The sequence below is a fragment of the Oculina patagonica genome, chromosome 7, assembly GCF_052425735.1.
Source record: "Oculina patagonica isolate OP01 chromosome 7, crgOcupat, whole genome shotgun sequence".
Classification (NCBI taxonomy): domain Eukaryota; kingdom Metazoa; phylum Cnidaria; class Anthozoa; order Scleractinia; family Oculinidae; genus Oculina; species Oculina patagonica.
This window is the reverse complement of record NC_135764.1, coordinates 18733597-18753651: the sequence shown is the minus strand read 5'-3', so window position 1 is coordinate 18753651 and position 20055 is coordinate 18733597. Positions and strand designations below refer to the sequence as shown.

The window sequence follows — 20055 nt, the reverse complement described above, 5'->3', positions numbered from 1 at the left end:
AGTGAGGGAATGAAAAACAAACTTTGAATGTTGCAGCTTTTAAATTAACCTGCACGAAACCGGTAAAAGTATCGGGAAAGTATTACATTGTTAAGAGAATGGGCTCTCCCATCTTTCTCAAGCATATTAAGTATGATACACCTGTCGATCTGGACGAAATTGTCAATCTATTTCAAGGCCTCCACCCGAGGATGATGCAATTGTCAAGTTTGCTTTACGAATAGTCCTGTAGTGAATTAGTTAGTAAGTGGCCTCAATATATCCTAGTGACCTAGTATTATATGTAGTAAAAATAATCCCGTCGTTGAAAAATATTTCCTTAACAAGCGTTCGGGATTTGATAAATGGAATATCAATAGACGACCTGTTATTTTACACTCCATCGAGTTTGAAATATTGACGTGCACAATGCTGAAAATAGCATTTCCGGGCCTCTAGATTTCAAAATATTCTGGGGGGACATGCTACCAGACCCCCCTGGAGGCTCGCGCCTTCGGCGCTCGTATTTAATAACCCCCTTATAAATATTCCTGTCAATACGAACACCCTTCCAAAAACCCCAGCTACGCGCCTGTGCAGTGATTCTTTTTATTATATTCCATGAGATTTATGAAAGCTTTGATTAACCTTTTCAGTTTATCAGCTTTTCAGCAGATTCTTTTTTATGTGCGATCTTCCCTTCATAAAAAGGTCTCTCTATATAAACACGGTTGGCGGAAAAACTGCATCCTATTAAACACTATAAAGTATTTTTTTGTAATCTTCTTAATTTAGCAATCTTCTTATTTATTTAAAGTAAATTTTCGAAAATTTTTCTTCTTTTATCGATCACGTATCCCAACTTGAAAGAATCAGTTTTTTTTATCAGATATCTGTTTATGCAGGGGGAACGTCAGTGAAGGAAAGGTTACACAAAGAAAGGAATCGTGATTGAACAAAAAAAAAGTGATTGTTTTTTTTTATTTTCTACGAGGCAGAGAAAATCCACCCGCTCTTTATGAGATCTTATCAAAGAAAAATAGCCGGGATGCTTTGTCGAATGTAATAAATTCAATCACTGTTTATCGCACACGATTATTATAAGAAGGAACCAAAACGATAAACGCAAACTAAAACATTTACGCAAAGAAACTCAAACCAGTAAGACTGAAGCACAAATAGCTTGTTTTAAAAAATTGAAAACAATCTAGTCAGAGTGGTTTTGTAGTGACTTTCATAAAACCAAAACTAAACTAAGTATTAATAAAGCTGGTCAATCAAGAAACACGCTTGCAAGTAGAACAGTGAACCAATCACAACTTGAAGTTGAAACATGTGACCAGTGACAAACGCGGGAAAAAACGCACAAGGCAGGAAATATAATTTGCTCTGATTGCATCGACCACATTGCAGAGGCCCTGCCAGGGTAAATATCGACAAGCGACATGGCCCAAAAAGTAGCGACAGCAAATAAAATCAAATCGCGACAAACGACAACCCTACCTGCTTGTAAACAGGCCCTAAAACTCCCACTAATCCAAGAAATGCAGTCAAAGCCCGGGTTCACTAGGCACCAGTTCCTGTGGGGCACGTCAGATCGAGGCAAGAACTTTGGCGCGTTTTTCATGCGGTGTGATGTGGTAGCGCAGTGCTGTTCTTCGAATGTTTTGTCGTCATTTCAAGATCTTTCTTTAGAGAATATTACTGTTGTTGGTAGTCAATTGCCTTAATGGTGATCTGTCGATTACAGGGGAAGTTATCGTAAAACATTGCAGGTAAGTTTGCTCGAATATAGTTAAAACTTTACTCGAATCGAAGGCAGTGTTTATCATGCAAACTAAAATATCTTGTCGATTAGCTCAAGTTAACTTTAATTTTTGCTACTTATATAACGGGCAATTTAAACAATGTACGAACGAAACAGCATCGGCTTTCGTCGCATTATTGTTGTTAATTGTACCTATATTTAAATGAAGCATAGGCTTACATTTTATCTGATCGATCGATCGATCATATTTATATAGTGTACATATTTTTGTTTTGTGCACGTGTACAACAACCTTTAGCTTAGCTATAGCTACATTTTATGTCTAGTAAGCCTATCTTGATTGTTTTATACCGCAGAGATGGAAAATCTAAACGATTTAGGCGATTACCTAAACACTGAAATCGTTTGCACCCTTGCTGGTCTTGGATACTCGGAGGGAAGTGATTACTACAAGAGCCCAGACTGTCTTGGTAGGTTGAATATCTTGAAAGCTTCTGATAAATAAATCGCTACAGCGAGGCCGATGAAAGGCTGGGCTCACAGGGGTTTAAGATGGATGTTGATGCAATTGTGGGGGAAAAAATTGTGGGAAGTGTTCTAAATATTATTGTTTTAAGCATTTTGAATGATAAAATTGCCAGGAATCTTTCATTCAGCTGAGCATAATCTGTTACAGTTGTAGTGTAGGTTCATTAACCCCCCCCCCCCAAAAAAAAAAAAAAATTAAACAACAAGTGTGTTAATCTTCACTTACATCTGCTTTCAGTGTTATGTGCATAGCGGCTATCTTTCCACGTGCTAAACAAACGAGATGGATCAAAATCCACCAATCCGGCACATGCAGCCCACTCCCATGTCCTTACAAACTTGTAGGCTCATGTGCATGTTTGGATTAAGCAAACACCGGTGTGCATCGGTTTTGTTTGACTCATTTCAAACAGCACATCAAAAGATGATGTCGAAAGATGGATGTTAAAAGAAAGCCACTATGCATGTACCGTAAATGATCTAATAAACGCCCACTCTCAAATAAACGCCTCCCCTGAAGTGCAAATTTTGTATTAGACGCCCCTCTCTAATAAACGCCCTGTGTCTAATAGACGCCCCCCTCCAAGAATCATCTAAAAAACCAAGGAAATGCTCCATAGAGTAAAATCACACAATTAAGTTCGTTTTTTGCTTGACTTGGACATCGAAGAGGCCAACAACGCCAACATGGTTGACCCTGATGACGATAAAGAATCATCTCAAAAACCAAGGAAATGCTCCATAGAGTAAAATCACGCAATTACCGGTTAGTTAGTTTTTTGCTTGACTCGGACATCAAAGAGGCCAACAACGTCAACATGGTTGACCCTGATGACGATAAAAACGTCATTATCGAACTATGAACAACATCTCTAGGTTTTGCATTAGTGCCGATTAGATAGGTTTTGCATTAGTGCCGATTAGATTAGTCTCCTACTCACCAACTCTGTTGTGTATCTAACTCCGCTAGAAAACTACCCATCCTATTTGTTTTGTTGACGTTGTTACTGTTTAGTTGAAATAAATGCCTCTCTCTAATAAACGCCTGATATCTATTTAACGCCTCCCCTAGGACCCCAAAAATTTTATAGACGTCCCGGGCGTTTGTCAGATCATTTACATTAACACTGAAAGTTGGTATAAACACCCAAAATATGTCTTAAAGTACATCTCACCACCTTAAGCCCCCCTCCCCATAACGTTTTTGTTGTCGAGTTGTGCAGGGAATAAATCACACCTCAGGTTGCTCAGACAACCAAACTTTTATGCTGAGTTTGCATTTACACTCTACAAAATGTCTTCTCATTTCATGAGGTTCTGCTTGTCATGAGACAAGCTGATCACATGATTACGGTCACGCTTACAAAGTCACGTCACAGTTGGTTAAAGAAATGAACTTCTGGATGGGGGTTTATAAGAGAGGGGCCCTAAAAGGGAGGGTACTCAATAGATCGTTTATGGTAACTTTGTTTTTGTCTTAGTGAAAACACTGTATACTAATACAGTTAATCAGTACTCCTGTTTAAGAACACAGCCTTTAGCTGTTACCTTTCTGCTTTTTTTCCAGAGAGTCTCAAGGACTTGGTCAGGTTTTTACGTCGCGATGACACAACTTGTGAGATAAGGCGCCAGCTGGGATATTCAGAAGTCTTACAAAATGTACGTCATTCATGTCTATAAATTAATCATACTTTTAAACTGTAAGAGTCATGTATTATTTTTCTATCTGTGATGATAAATTCAAATATTTTTCTCCATATATACAAGTATAATATATTACTCAAGAAATGTAGTGCTACCTTAAAATAATTATTTTTTAAACTCTTTGATTTTAACACATAGCTAATGATTGGTTATCTTTTCAGGATCTTGTGGCAATTCTTAAAAGTTGTTCATCCAAAGAGAGAGAAATATTTGATATGGTTATAAGGTATGTACTTGTATGCAGTGCATATACCAGTAAGTATTTTAACTGAACAGCATGCAAAGAAAGTCCTGTCCGATATCCTGGGGCTACAATGTACAACAACATACAATGAAGGTTATAAATTACACATAAACTACATGTAAACAATCATGTACCTCACCACTATTACCTGATCATGGTGATGGCCAGCCACAGAGGTAGTACAGATGACAATGGCTCATTTCACATTTCCATGCTAACTATTCCTTTTTACATACATGTGTGTTTGATCAGCTGCATTTTTTAATGTTCAACAAAATATAATATCACCAGTGCAGCTTGCATGTGATGCTGTACGTGTTCATGCAACCCTCCAAGTTAAGACCATTTTAGTCGCCATGGCGAATAAAATTTTGGACCTGGCGACTAAATTGGAACTGAAGTCGCCAGCCTGGCGACTAAAATTAAGAAGAAGAATTGAAAGCGTAAGCTTAATTTAGGAAAGGAAAAAAATAAACTTGGAGGGTTGTCATGCATGTCTTGTACAATATAATTTTCTTAAATAATCTAGCACATTTTATCTTTGCTTTTTTAGACTAATGGTGAATTTGACTCAGCCAGCAGTGCTTTGTTTTGGAAATAATATTCCAGATGAGAAAACAGGCCAGCATTATTACTTGGACATTGTAACTCAACTGCAGTCATACAAAGAGGTATGATGACACTAAGACTTCCATTCCTAAATTCACTTTGGTAACAAGCTGTAAAAACTATATTCATAAATTAACCTTGGCATTAGGTCAATACATGTGAGTCGTATGTTTTGTCTGTAATTTACTCATTGTTCTTGTTGCCTCTTGTAAATGCAGGCATTCACAGAAAAGGAAGTGATGTCAGTAATTGGTAGAGAGCTTGGAAGGCTGCTTCAGATGGTATGGAGTGCATGCCAAATTCTTTTGTCTTTTCTAAGCGGCATTGTTTGTTTGTTTGCTTTGTATGGAATTTCTTAACAGGTCCTCTTATAATCAGTACAGGTCTGTTCAAGCCTAGTGGCCCATCAGGCCAGAGCTTACCCTTATTGCTTATGGTTTCCATAGCAATAAGCGACTAGGAGTATTTTTACTCCTCCCTGGAAGGGATATTAGTCCATTACAGGGTTACCCCCAGTAGTAAATTTGCCAATACTGATTTATACATCTGGGTAGAGAGAGGCACTATGACAGTAAAGTGTCCTGCAATTGAGTGCCGCAGCCAGGGCTCAACCCTGGACCGCTTGATCTGGAGTCCAGTGCACTAAAATATAAATAAATAATAAAATATTTTTATATTTATATTTAGTCCACTTCATTTTCATGAGTGATAAGCATTTTATCTGTGGTTAATATTTTTCAGGAATGGGATGACAGGCTGGAAGATGACTCTCTGTTAATTGAGAGAATTCTGTTATTAATAAGAAACATTCTTCATGTACCAGCAAACAAGCAAGTGGAGAAGGTAATAATACTTTTAGAATTCTTTTGTGCCTGAGCTTTAGTATTACCCTAAGTCATGGTGCAGGGAGCACTAAGACATCAGTGCTATTAATTGAAGGTCAGAAGGAAACATATTATTAGTACATGTATTACTATAGACTGACAGTGTAACATAAAAAAAAAATTAACACAAGTTGTCGTTATTGTTTATGACAAGAATGTCACTGCACTATTTGGGAAGCACATGTAGCCTGCTATAATAATGATTTTTTTGCAGTTATTGTTAGTAATAATAATTATAATAGTGATAATAATAATAATAATAATAATAATAATAATAATAATAATAATAATAATAATAATAATAAGAACAATAATAATAATAAGAACAATAATAATTATTATCAATACACACGGCCAAATTGAAAACCGCCTATTGAAAACACGCGCTTTGCGGGCCGCAAATGACTCCTAACGGGCTGTTAATGCATTAACGGCCCTGCAGCTGATTGGTTCTCAGTTCATCATCCGATTAACTTTAACCAATCAGCGTCGCTGACGCGGGAAAACCATTCAGGTGCGTACGCGTACAGCAAGAATCTCGAACAGTTTTTCGACAAGTGAATTGTGTTCGGTAGGAAAAATCAAAGTCTATTTGTTGTAAATGGGACAAAATACAGCCAAAAAATCGGATTTAGAAGCAAATGCACAAGGCGAAGAGACAGAGAGAGCAACTCCTTGTTGTCTTGTGGGAAACGAAACTTCGTTCACTTGAATTGTGTATCTCCGGTCGAGCTAATTTAGCGAAAACAGTTGCAGGAATTTTACACCGAAGTTCAATCGGAAAATGTAAGTTTGCAAAGTATTATTATCCATGAATCAATCCATTCCTCGTTATTTTCAGAGACACTGCAGTTAGCTCTTTTATACTACAACTACACAATAAGACATAAGCCTCAGTAGCATTGTGTAATGTATAATTTTCATTGCGACGAAGTACTTGTGTTTATATTTGAATTGAAAATCATGATGCTAACTTCATTAAACTGAATGTGTTACCTATCTGGATGTCATTTGGCCTTGTTTATTGATAATAATGATAATAAAATGACCTTTTGAGGGAATATTGTTTATTTGCTCCCTTGTAGTGTCATTTGTGGCCCTTGCGCTTTGTGCTCGGGCCACAAATGGCACTACGCTGGCGCAAATAAACAATATTCCCTCAAAAAGTCATTTTATTCCCTTATTGGGCAATATTGGATATTGGTGGGTGTGACTGTTGTTGTTTTAATTGTTATTTTAGAGAACAGATGATGATGCTAGTGTTCACGACCAGGTTATATGGTTAGTTGAGAACTTTCATGCTCAAATGTCTGTCCTCAATAGCACTCTTTTCTCATTTTTATGAACTGGCATAGACCATCTCAATCAAACCTGATTGTTTAAAGCTTTTAAACCCAAAGTTATAAACAGTGGAATCAATGGCAACCATTATTTTATGGCTCACTTTACAGCCAGAACACTCGGACCGTAAACACCAGTCCTTTTTTCCCGCTTTTTTCATGACAGCCAATCAAAGGCTTGTGTCAAAACGAGACTGCAACATTTTTTGGTCAACATCATAAGTTCAGCGCTGTTCACTTGAAAGCCATGGCGGAAGAAAAGTCAGAAGTTTGCGCTTGGTTTAAGTCGTTGTCACCAGGACTAAAGCTAAAGAGATTCAGTATCCTCAGTTCAAAAGTAGGGGATTTCGGTCAAGACGATCTCTCGTGTACCTGAAATCAGATTCTTTTCCTCGCCCGATAAACTTCTACTTGCAGAAAGACGGATACTTGAAGCGGAGATCAACATCAGTACTGAAAATAACCGCAATCCCAGAGCTCTTGAACCCAGAAACCTGTACATGACACCAGGTGCTGGCATCAACAAGCCATCTGTGGACGAATTCCGGGGATTTTCCTTGTTACAGTCATCGCCAGTATAAACGTGGAATTGGATTTCAGCAACAACACGACTCGCGTCGCCCACCGCATCCAACACATTCTTCAACACTGTCAACAACAACGCAATGGGCTGGTGTCTAGACATTTCTTGACTTTATAAACGTTACTTTTATTATGTTGTTGAACTTGAGGACACAAACTCTAAATATATAAGCTTAGTACTTTTGTCAGCTTTGTCGTGTTATTACATTCGTCGAGGAACTAAATCATGAACTATCTAAAATTGAACACAACATTATTTGGAATGATCAGTTTGTGATCTACAAGAGAAACTCGGCGCGTTTGCAATCATTTGTACACTGGTATACCAACACACTGGGCTGAAGTTTAGAACTGTTTTTTCCTTTAGATTTGCATGAAAGCTGGAAACATTTCTTGCGTTACAGTTGTGTTTACTTGAGTACAAAGTGTAAATAAAGTGCTCTTGTTGTGTTTATATTGTTCTTAGAATTTTCACTCAAGTTTGTTACATTCTTCAGAGATGAAAAATTATCGAATGCAAAATTTATCCGGAATCCAGAACACTTTTGCAGTCGTTTTATATACTTTAACATTATTTTGCCGATATTTTTATGTTTCGACGAATAGTTTCTCACGGTTTGAGCTAAAAATAACTCTGTGTAGTGCCGTGACTGTCAATTGATGTAAGCTTTTCCGTTGTTGAATATTCCTTGTTGTTGATTTAGGTTTAGCCTACATTTGCCTTCGATAAAGAAAAGAATAGCTGGTCAACAGAACTGCAACGCGAGTATAAATGATCAACCAAAAATAAAGCTTACCAGTAAAATTTGCAAGCGGTAAAGCCATTTCTTTGATTTCGATTTTACTGAAAAAACTGCCAAGGCGCTCTAAAATATTGCATTTAAACTTTTCCAGACCTTTGCTGTGATTGGGTGGTTTTGAAGAAGTAAAGATTTCATTGTTTTAGGGAGGCGCGCTGATTGGATAATCGTATAAAAAACACTAAATAAAAGTGTCAGGTGTTCATGGTTCGAGTGTCCTGACTGTAAGGGTCTATATGCAGCCCTTCAACACCCTTACAGGGCAAGGGTGATATTTAACACAAAGCTACTCACCAATTTTCACATATTAACACACCCTTTACTCCTGTCATAACTATTTTCACTGCTTGTCTCCTTTATACAGTCGAAGCTCTCTTAACGGACACTCTCGTAAGCGGACAGCTCTACTTACGGTCGCCTTGTCTGAAACCCCGTTTTTACTCCCATACAAACTCTGTATTTTTACATTCTCGTAAGCGGACATTCCCGTAAGCGGCCGCGGACACTTTCAGAGATTACGACTTAGATTTTTTCTTTGTTTTAAGCTCCCGTAAGCGGACAGCCCAAAGAAAATCCTATTGACAACCTCTGTATCTTGTTTTTATAAATCAACTTCACATCGCCATTCGTCACAATGATTTTAAAGTAATTACAGAACCATATTTCAGTGTTTGTTTTCTTGTCATCCACGTCCGTCCGGTTATTGTTAGCTGGGCAAGCTCCCGTAAGCGGCCATCTTTCCCCTTCACTTTAAGTGGCCGCTTACGAGAACCCTTCTCGTAAGCGGCCAGCTCCAGTTACGGACACTTTTTTCGCGTCCCGAGGGTGTCCGCTTACGAGAGCTTTGACTGTAGTTTAATTCAAGATCTTGTTTTATCCAAGTGCCCAGCCCAGTCCACTGCAGGTTTAATTAAATTTTGAAATTCAAAAACATACATGCTGTATATTTCTAAAATTTATCCAGGTGCTTACATGTATACAGTGTGTAAACTCATATGACCTACAACATGTAGGTAGAAGTTCTTGACCGAAACTAGATATATAACAACTACAGCCATGTTTCTCTTATCTGTGCAGGAATCTCCATGCTAATGGAATAGACGATCTTCTGCTCTTTATAGCAAGCTCTCCAGATGAGGTGAGTTATTGTTAATGTGTGGTGCCATAAATATCCATACCCACCCCACAGAAGGTAATTGGAAATTACAAGGGGGTGGGGTGAGGCCTTCCAAGGGGGGTAGCCGTGTCGCAATGTCGCTTGTTTTTGAGGACCCATGTCGCCTAACTAACAGCTGTAAATGTCACTGGACATCGTTTTTCCCACTATTGTGTTGCTGTCTTATTGTGTCCCTGTCACATTTCAGTGCTGTAATGATGCTGCTTGTCACTGTTAAAATGTTCCTGTATCGCCAGTATTCAGGGTCGTGTCGTTTGTCGCTTTAAACCCTTGGAAGGCCTCTGGGGTGGAGTCTCAATTTAAGGCAAAATTTTAAAGGAACTTATGAAGCTGGATAGTGGGGGTAGGGGGTTTAAAAAACCTTTGCGGAGGTTGTGATATTTAGAAAATAGAAATAGAAAATTAGAAAATTAGTGGGTTTCATGATTCTTTGGGGTGCTTACATGTATTCAAAGAGGGGTACTTAACCTAGGGGATACAATATTCAATATATTCTACTGTCATTTGTGTGCTTTTTACAGAGGCGATGGAGTATGCATATATTGGAAATTGTTTCACTAATGCTAAGAGAACAGGTGGGTTTTAAAATATTGTTAGAGTAGTAAATGTACACAAGTTTGCATGACATAATTATTCCTTAGAGATCATAGAAAGAAACAAAAACAATTGTTTGTTAACATACAACATATACTGGTACTTTTGGTAATTGCCTCTCCTTGATAACTGAAATATTTTGCAGTATCTCCTGTCATTTGCAGTCATATTGTGGGCTGCTTTAATTTAAGAATAACTGACATAGTACGGTATGCTGTATTTATGACAAGATTACTGCCTTTGTTCTAGAATCCTGAGAGTTTAGCCAAAGCTGGCGAGGGGAGATCAAGGACTGAAAAGAAAGACGATGAAAGGTAAGGAAATAAGGTCTTGAGGTAAAATAACCCTTTGATGATTTTCCAAGGGAACAGAAATGCTGATTGAGTGTTTGTAAAATTTTGCAATGGTGGTTTTTTGCAATTACTAAAAATGATTTACAGTGATTAAATGTGATTAACCAACACACTAGAGTTGTAGCTATTGGACTCGACTGAGTAAGTGGCCTAGGTCTGAGCGGTGTAGAAATAGCTTCCTGCAAGTTAATGCTGGGGTAACCCAACAATGGACTAGTATTCCATCCAGGAGGAGTAGACATCTCTAAGTTATTTCATGCTACAAAAACTAAAATTTTAGTGCTTCTCTAGTAAGCCACATAGGCTTGAAGGCAGACTATACACCCTTACATTTAACCCAACAAGTGAAGAGATTTAACAAAGAATAATATCAGGCTGTAGCTAACGAGCCTGGATGACATTTACTATTTACATTCAACAAGATACCAATTTGTAATAATAACAGTATTTTTTCTTTGTGTTAAATTCCTTTCACAGGCAACTTGAGATCATTCGCCAGCAAGAACTTGTAGAGAAACTTAACAATGCAAAAAAGTTTTCTGGCAGGTAGGCAATTGATATTGTTACAAATTTTATTGTGCAGATTCCAAACTGTCTCACAAAATTAATGTCCATATATAAATTTCTAGAAATATTGCAACAATTGATGATCATGTCACATTGGAAAATAAATTAATATGCGTCAGCTTTTAAATTTTACGTCAGCTAGACTAGTATTATTACTAGCTGCATCAGAGTAGATACATGTAGTCATCATTGGTAAGAGTAACTCTCAATATAACCCTGCAAAAGGCTCAGAAATAAAGAGTCCAACCACCATAAACCTCAAGTTACTTCACATGATTTAGTGCATCAGTTAAAATCGTCAGGTAATGATTACCTTATTATAGGAAATTAACAAAAAATTTTATTAACGTGAATTTCAAAAATTCGCTTTAATTTTTTTGATGATGTAATGTATATGAAATGATTCATATATGAACTGCGGATGTATATGAGAGTGATAAATGATCGTCGCAGTGAATTTCCAATTTAAGCAATTGGAATAAAGAAGCCTGAAAAAAAAATCAGGACTTCAACAGTTCGACCCGGACCTCCGCGATACCGGTGCGATGCTCTACCAACTGAGCTATTGGCCACACATTGGGAGCGAGGTCAATTGTGAGTTCACAATTGACCTCGCTCCCAATGTGTGGCTTCAATAGCTCAGTTGGTAGAGCATCGCACCTTCGCGGAGGTCACGGGTCGATCCCGTTGAGCCCTGAACTTTTTTCAGGCTTCTTTATTCCAATTGCTTAAATTGAAAATTCACTGCGACGATCATTTATCACTCCCTAATTTTTTTGATATTAATTAATATAAACAGGTTTACTATAAGCATTTAACCAGAACTTTTCTTCAATTCGCGTTAATTTTATTACGCGTACATTTTGTTCGCGTTGCTATAATGCTTCATTATATACTCCTATAATAAGGTACATTGTCAATAATGTTGACACAGTTTTCTACCCATCTTAGGCATTCCAGATTTGGAGGAACATTCTATGTGCAGAATATGAAATCTATAAATGATCAGAATCAACTCATATATCACAGACCTCTTGCTGGTGAGTGATGTTACTTTTTTGTACTCAGTTGAATTTACCTGGATGCAAGAGTGGATAGTAACAAACACCAAAAAACATACCTTGACAAAATTAACCTCTTATATGAAAAAAAAAAAAGAAATTAATACAGGGAATGGCTGGTTGCCATATTGAGTTGTTTGAGTATATTAGCCCAACTTGTATGAATATGTAAGTATGGAGCCCCCAAAAGCCCTGCACCTGTATTACTGTTCAGGAAGTTGCTACAGCTGCTACACTGTATATATGTGATCTTTGTCGAATAACCCCTTCTTTTTTCAGGTGTGTTCACGGCAGGAATACTTTTGTCTTAAATATACATGGCACTTAGTTGGTGTTGGCTGTATGAAAAAAAAAAAAACATTTATCAGCCAGTTCATTTCACCCTTTCTTGGACTAAGTTCCATGTTCTCTGAAGTCATCACGATACTTTAACCACACATGTGATAGTAGGCCACCCAACTGACCGCTGAAAGGTGGTAGAGGCATTGCTAAGACAAATGGTAACATCCATTCCTTAAACTAACTGTTATTCACATCTTAGCTTCCTCCTTTGACTCTATCTGCCAGAATATCCATTCTTTTTGTCAATCCATTCTTTTCCAATAAAGGCATCCATTGTTGATGATGGAACAGGGTTTCTGGGTCCGGTTTATGAGCACTTGGTCTTCTTATCAACTTATAAGAGGGGCTTGGTGAGCAGACAATGATTGTTAAATCCCTACTGAACAACTGCCCTTCTGAAGATAGAATATAGTCATCACTTTCGGTGCTGACTAGGTTCTAGCCACCTCATAGTCATCATATATAGGTCTATAACATCTGCTACAGGACCTAGTGGAAGTTTATTCACTTACTCCACAGATAGTTTTTGCAGATTATATAGTGTAATATTCTACCCTGGGTATTGTTATTAATGACATGGTAATAAGATATGGAGAATCGCTCTGGCCTGGGACAAGCCCAAGACCAGGCGAGGATAGGAGCTGAGGGGGTCAACCCGACTTACTCGATTAGGGGGGAGGGTGGGTAGCCAAACTCTCCACTTTCGCGGCCTCGAGTAGAGTGATGGGGTGGAGCACATGTAACCCCTTTTATAGTCTCATTTGCATAATCCCCAGGGTATTAATTACCAATGCAAATCGAGTTTGCATAGTGTAATATTCTACCCTGGGTATTGTTATTAATGACATGGTAATAAGATATGGAGAATCGCTCTGGCCTTCCCCAAGCTTACCACCATTCTCATCCTTAACACCAAAAGATGTTCACTTTTCTCACATTCGGAACTCAAAACATGACTTTACTCTTCCCAATCCTCACTAATTGTAACATAATTAACTTAAAACTAAATAATTATACTTAACGCCAATAACACTTGACAATTCTCAATTTAGAAAGCAGTGTTCCAGTGTCCAGCTTTATACTAAACATTCGGAAAGGCCTGAGAAAATCCCTTCAAATTATTAAGACGTTTGTATGACTGTCCTGATTCCAAGGGCAAGTCTGCCAGTTTTGCTGCCGCTCCCGCCGGATTCACAACTTGTCTAAGCTTGATGTAGTGTAGAGCCGTTTTACTACTTCTCCACCCCACGTGATCCATGATTTCGTGGAGGCTTACACCCTCGAGGGCTAGGGACACGGCCGCCCCACTACGAAAGCCGTGAAGAGTAAAATGGTCGCTAGATAGTTGTTTACTTAATAAGGAAGTGTAAATTTTCAGACTTGCCTGAGCGGCCGCTGACTCTAAACAATGAGGACCCACCAAATTTGATTTAGTTACCGAGCGGAAAAGGAAGCCCGGGGACAACCTTATACCCAGAAGTTTACAAATATTAAAGTACATTTCCAGACCCCGAACTGGACAAACTGATTTATTGGAACCTCGTTTAAACGCAAAAACATTGGCATCTCCTGACCTCAAAGATTTCGTCCAAACATGATTAAATAAAAATCCTGAGTCATCGGGAAAACGTAAAATATCAGATACCTTGACTTGCAATAAATCTGCTGCTCGATCACCCGCAAAAAATAAGGCCTTAAAGAGAGCTTGATCTCTCGCATAAATAAATACTTGTACCGCACTCAGCACCGAGCTATTCAAAAGCATCTTTTCTAAATAACCAGAAATAACTCTTAAATCACTTAAAATAATTGGCTCCGCTTGACGAGGCGTAATTCTAGCCCTAAGTTGTTCCTCTCGAACATCTGCAAGGTAAGTCTTTACTGAATGACAAGAAGCTGGGTTCCCCACACCAAGTAAGGAATGCCACTCTGAACCCCTGCCATGTTCAATAAATATTGCACGAAGTTTCCCAATTAACGAGTCAACTGTTCCAAAAGCAAGTCTCTTTGGACAAGCACAAGACATCCCTGTTTGAGACACTGCTGGGCAAGCCGATTGGTGGACCTTGGTTCTCCCGCCGCGATCTTTCCAAACAAGGAAGGCTTTGATATCAGCAGGAAGAGCAGAAGAAAGAGATTTTGGCGTCGACAGGCTCGCAAGGAATTGGCCAAGCTCAAGTTCCAAAGCTGATTTCTGTTTAACGTAACGAGAAGAGGATTGCTGCTGAGACAATTGCCGTAGACGCTCTGCAATGTTGCCTTCATCAATCTTACATTTCTTTGCGGGCGACTGAGCATGATCCCCAACAGATCGCCTCACATAGCCACATTGCTGGCAAAATTTGAAATGTTCGTCATTCGGGTAGCCGCATACAGGACACGCTACAGATGGAGTATATAACTTCGGGACCCTAGGCAGAGTCTGCAAGGAAACGAAATGTGGAAAATGTTACTTAAGTCCACAAGGCCTGGCACAATCTAGAAACGAGATATCCGGCATGCCCACATATTAGTCGTACATGGAGTCGGTATATAACCAGACCTCGAGGGGGGTGAGAAGGACATTCATGTCTCCCTGCTCGCCGAGGCACAGCTTGTCGGAACAACGAGCCATAAGTTCTGGCCACCAAAATAATGGAGGATTAAACTCCGGAATTATTACTGTAAAGGGGATCTTGAAGCCAAACAAAAACTTTAAAACGGGACCAATCAGGCCGAAAGGAGGAAAAACGTACGGATTAGACATCTGGCTCACAGACCGTAGATCCTGAGAAAAAAGGTTTACTCCCGCGGAACAAGGGCTAAGAAAAGGGGTAAAGTGCGGCAGAGGAATACCATTCCTACCCATAGGAGCATTCGAGTCGAGAGCCATTAAATCAAAGGAGTGTCCGCCTGATCCCCCAAATGCCTGATCCACCGCCGCAAAGGCCGCGACCGACAATTTAACATCAAGGGATGACAGTCTTCGAGAAGGCGCATCTGCCTGGTTCTCCCGGGACGGAAGGTACTGCAGGTTGAGTTGAATGTTGCGTGACGACAAAGCGAAAAACAACTGCTTTGTAACTTTCGTCAGCTGAGGTGATTTCTTACTTCCCTGCGCATTCCAGGCACCAATCATAACTTGACTATCAACATAGGCGTCAAGTCTAGCGTTACGAATTTCTTGTGGGAGCGCCTTGATAGCATAAACCAAAGCCAGCATTTCCTTAGATGATATAAAAAGCTCTCTCTGGTCTGGGTTCCAATAATCTCTAAAGCTCTGATCGCCGGATGGAAGATGTAAAACACAAGCCCAACCATGACCAGACGCGTCGGTAGAGAGAGAAACGGTGTAATGTTTTTCTTCTTTCCAAGGGAGATATTGTTTCCAATTATCCAAGAAACGCCAATAGGACAACTCCTCCTTAAGGAATTCGTTCAAGGGTACCTGGCCATTAGCAGGAGCTCTCGCAATGGCGGCACTCATTTCTCTAATAAACAGCTTTGCCATTGGCACAGCTAACGAGAAAGAAATACACTTCCCCTGGAAGCGTTGCAAGGTCTTGAGAGCCACCCAAGACTTACAAGCAAGAATGTCCTCCCTCAAAGCAGCGAAAGACTCGATCTTGCGAACAGGTATCAGAAAGGACAATTTTTCAGAATCGACAACAAGACCCAGGTACTCGAGTGCTGTAGTCGGAGTTAAAACGGACTTCTTTATGCCAATGGTATAGCCGAGCTCTACCAAAATCGAGAGAACAACAAACAAAGCTGCCCTTGCTGCAAGTAGACGATATTCCCTTGATCTGTTAAGGGGGAGCTGCGACCAAGGACCACTGGAAGTCAAAAGTTCGCCATTTAAACGGTCATCGATATATAAAGAGCAAGGGATCCCTTTAGCTCTCAGGAAGCCCGAGGCAGCAAGACCAATAGTGTGATAAATATAGGGCGAAATCTTCCATCCAAACGGCAAAGTCGTACAGACCAGCCATAAACCCCCAAAGCTAAAATCAAAATAGGTCTGGGAGTTCTCGGAAAGGAGCACGTGGTCGTAGCCAGATTTGTCGTCGCACTTGGTCATAAACGAGCCCCTGTATATAAATCTGGGTACGTCCGCCAATTTATCCAGAGAGAAGGGTATATCTCTCATCCAAAGATTCAGAAATCTGGCGTCGATGCAAAGTCTTGGTTTGGACGGTTCTACCGTTAAAGGAAGCACCAGGTAAGGGGGGTCATCCACACCAACCTCCCCCCATACTCTGAACGCTCCTGTAGAAACACGGTTAATAATCTCTCGCGATATAAAATCCGAGAACTTCCTGCACGACTCATGGTTTGGAAACCGTTTCTGTGGCGGCAAATCTGAGGAATACCTGGCTCGCTTAAAGACGCCAGAGAAAGGTCGAGCAAATTGGAGAATGTCCACTTTGTCACGAATCCACCCGCCAATACGATCAGCTAGGGGATGGCCCTCGAGAACATTATCCCACGCCCCAACGTTTTGAAGTAAGCCACCAACCGAAAAATGATCGGGATCTCTCAATTTAAATGCTTCTAACTCAGGAGCCACGCCCGAGAGCACGTCCTTCCAATGTACTACCTCCGTCACTCCCTCCTGGTCAGGAACCCCGTTTATATCCACCCAATTCGAATTGATACTCGGCTTGATTCCCTTAACCTGATTTCGAAACTCTACCCAGTGACTTGCTTGTTCCAGAATCCCTTCATTGGAGACCACAGATTTTCTCTTACGACCCACCATCTAGGTAAAAAGACGGGTTTAAATAAGGATTTACCTTAAACCAACCGAAACCAGATAAATATAAAAGCAAAGAAATCTATATGAGAAACGGGGTTCCTGACCAGGAGAGAGCGACTTCAACACGTCTGAGAGCAGAACGTCTGGTGGCTACCGAGATAAACGGTAAACCAGCAGGAGTCACTCACCCTGATCAAGAGCTATTTGAAATACAGCCAAAGAAAGAAAACGGGACAACGAAATAAAGCAAAATACTGTGACAACAAACATGACAGACATGGATATTTATTTAAGTAATCCCGAAAATACAATATTCATTAGACCATCCTGGTATGTTCACAACTCGACTTACAATTTCGGATGCTTCTGCAATCAACTAGAAAAACGACCTCTCTTTGCCAGATTCCCGGTCTGCCGATAGGGGCAATACCTCTGATAGTGACCAATTTGGTTACAAGCGAAACATCTAACCGAGGCTCGACCACCACGCCCACGACCCCTAGGCGCGAAGGGTCTAGGAGCTGCCACTCGCATAGCCTTATCAACTTTAGAAATCGAATCGAGAACCTTTTCATGATCTTTGTCGCCCAATAGGACTTGAAGATACTGCTGGAATTGAGAGTCCGGGACCCTAATTTTATCCTTCATAGCCTGCAATACCGCGTTGAAGAACCCCGACTTGGGATGTTTCGACTCTTTCGCCACAATCTTCAAATTGATAAGGTAATCCAAGGCCTTCTCCTTGCTGAACATGGGCATCTTAATGAAACTTTGCAGTTCCTCTAAAGCTGACTCAACAGAAGCCTTCTGGGAGTTCTCTAAAGTCTCCAGCCTCCGCATGACGCGTAACATGTCATCCTCTTCCTGCATAATAAAGTCAAGAGGATACGTTTATTAACAATCTTATTCTCCAAACGTTTCCCTTCCATATGTTGTACATTCAGAGCAACACGAGCAAATAAACATCATTAAACCATTATAACCATAGAAAAAACATTATTATTATTATTATTATTATTATTATTGTTATTGTTATTATTAAAACATTAGCATTAGAATTAAAGAAGGCCAAATACGTTCCGTCACATAATTACACCATACAAGCATCAAATAGAACAAAAACAGACTTTCACAGATAAGCTTTAAAATTATAAGTGCCATTTTCTGTTTCTATTTGTTTCCCTTCACTTTTTACCACGCCAACAAATCTCACGAGCACCCGCCAAAACAAAAATTTAACACGCCGAGTGGCCTAAGGCATTTACAGGAAAAACATTTTCACGCATGAAGAATTCAGAGACAACATCAACATCACGAGGCGGAGCAAACCACACAGGCAATTTAAATTCAATATCAACACAAAAGATAATTCACCTCGCCAACGAGCCTCTCAGACACATTCAAAAAACCTCACAGGTATTAACAGAACAAAAGAATCTTCCGCTACACAATCAATACCAAAAACAAATTTACCGCACAGGCAATATTAGACAAACATTTCACCGCAAAAGAAAAAACCACACAGGCAATATTAGAAAATATTTCGCCGCATCGGCAATATTAAATAAACATTTCAACGCACAGGGAAGCCACACAGGCAATATTAAACAAACATTTACCGCGCAGGCAAGCCTCACCGGCAATATTAAACCAACATTTTCGCCACACAGGCAATATTAGACAAACATATCGCCGCACAGGCAAATATTAGAACAACATTTCACCGCACAGGCATTATTAGATAAACATTTCGCCGCACAGGCAATATCAGATAGACATTTCGCCGCACAGGCAATATTAGATAGACATTTCGCCGCACAGGCAAGCCACACAGGCAATATAAAAAGCAACATTTCGCCGCACAGGCAATATCAGATAAACATAACACCGCACAGGCAATATTAGACCAACATTTCGCCGCACAGGCAATATTAGATAAACATATCACCGCACAGGCAAGCCACACAGGCAATATAAAAAACAACATTTCGCCACACAGGCATTACTAGATAAACATTTCGCCGCACAGGCAATATTAGATAGACATTTTGCCGCACAGGCAAGCCACACAGGCAATATAAAAAACAACATTTCGCCGCACAGGCAATATCAGATAAACATAACACCGCACAGGCAATATTAGACCAACATTTCGCCGCACAGGCAAGCCACACAGGCAATATTAGAACAACATTTCGCCGCAATAAAAGATAAACAAATTCACCGCACAGGCAAGCCACACAGGCAATATACTATAAACATTTCGCCACGTCAGCGAGCCTCACAGGCATTAAGTTAAAAAATAGCAAAAAACCAAGCCGCGCAGACAAACCTCACAGGCATTATCAACACAAATATCAGCCAACCAACCAAGGACTTGAAGAGTCCAAAAAGCGTAACGTTCAAACCAGAACAAAATAAAACCGTACCTCATTCGCTTGTAACACCGGTTGAGCCCCAGCGGCTGGTTGAATTTCACCCGGTTGTTGAGCCGGCGCCTGCACTGGCGGGTTCACTTGAGCTGCAATTTCTTCAGCACCGACAGCGTTAGGAACTTGATCTGCCTCAGCCATCGAGTAAGTCGGGTTGAACACAAATGCCAAACACTTCACTTTCGCGGCCTCGAGTAGAGTGATGGGGTGGAGCACATGTAACCCCTTTTTTAGTCTCATTTGCATAATCCCCAGGGTATTAATTACCAATGCAAATCGAGTTTGCATAGCAGTTGTATCACATTAAACATTTCTTCAGGAATGTTCAACAATGTAATAATGTTTTCTTTGTT

General features: G+C 39.9%; 2 protein-coding genes across 4 annotated transcripts in view; one reads left to right on the top strand and one right to left on the bottom strand.

Moving 5' to 3' along the window:
• The first annotated feature begins 1610 nt into the window (after nucleotides 1–1610).
• The window catches only part of LOC144660654 (protein timeless homolog), a 31910-nt gene continuing 13465 nt past the window's right edge, over nucleotides 1611–20055 (top strand). For all 3 annotated transcript variants that reach the window (XM_078521336.1, XM_078521337.1, XM_078521334.1), the window contains exons 1-13: nucleotides 1611–1754; nucleotides 2104–2217; nucleotides 3843–3934; nucleotides 4141–4205; nucleotides 4777–4894; nucleotides 5051–5113; nucleotides 5574–5675; nucleotides 6957–6997; nucleotides 9516–9576; nucleotides 10137–10190; nucleotides 10459–10523; nucleotides 11040–11108; nucleotides 12081–12169. In XM_078521336.1, coding sequence (XP_078377462.1) covers nucleotides 2106–2217; nucleotides 3843–3934; nucleotides 4141–4205; nucleotides 4777–4894; nucleotides 5051–5113; nucleotides 5574–5675; nucleotides 6957–6997; nucleotides 9516–9576; nucleotides 10137–10190; nucleotides 10459–10523; nucleotides 11040–11108; nucleotides 12081–12169 — 931 coding nt within the window. In that variant the 5' untranslated portion in view covers nucleotides 1611–1754; nucleotides 2104–2105. The remainder of the gene's footprint in view (nucleotides 1755–2103; nucleotides 2218–3842; nucleotides 3935–4140; nucleotides 4206–4776; nucleotides 4895–5050; nucleotides 5114–5573; nucleotides 5676–6956; nucleotides 6998–9515; nucleotides 9577–10136; nucleotides 10191–10458; nucleotides 10524–11039; nucleotides 11109–12080; nucleotides 12170–20055) is intronic.
• On the bottom strand, nucleotides 17285–19945 carry LOC144660656 (uncharacterized). The gene is made up of 2 exons (XM_078521339.1): nucleotides 19700–19945; nucleotides 17285–18134 (listed from the first exon to the last, which is right to left on the bottom strand). The coding sequence occupies exons 1-2, from the start codon at nucleotides 19940–19942 to the stop codon at nucleotides 17643–17645; spliced, it is 735 nt and encodes a 244-aa protein (XP_078377465.1). The 5' UTR covers nucleotides 19943–19945; the 3' UTR covers nucleotides 17285–17642.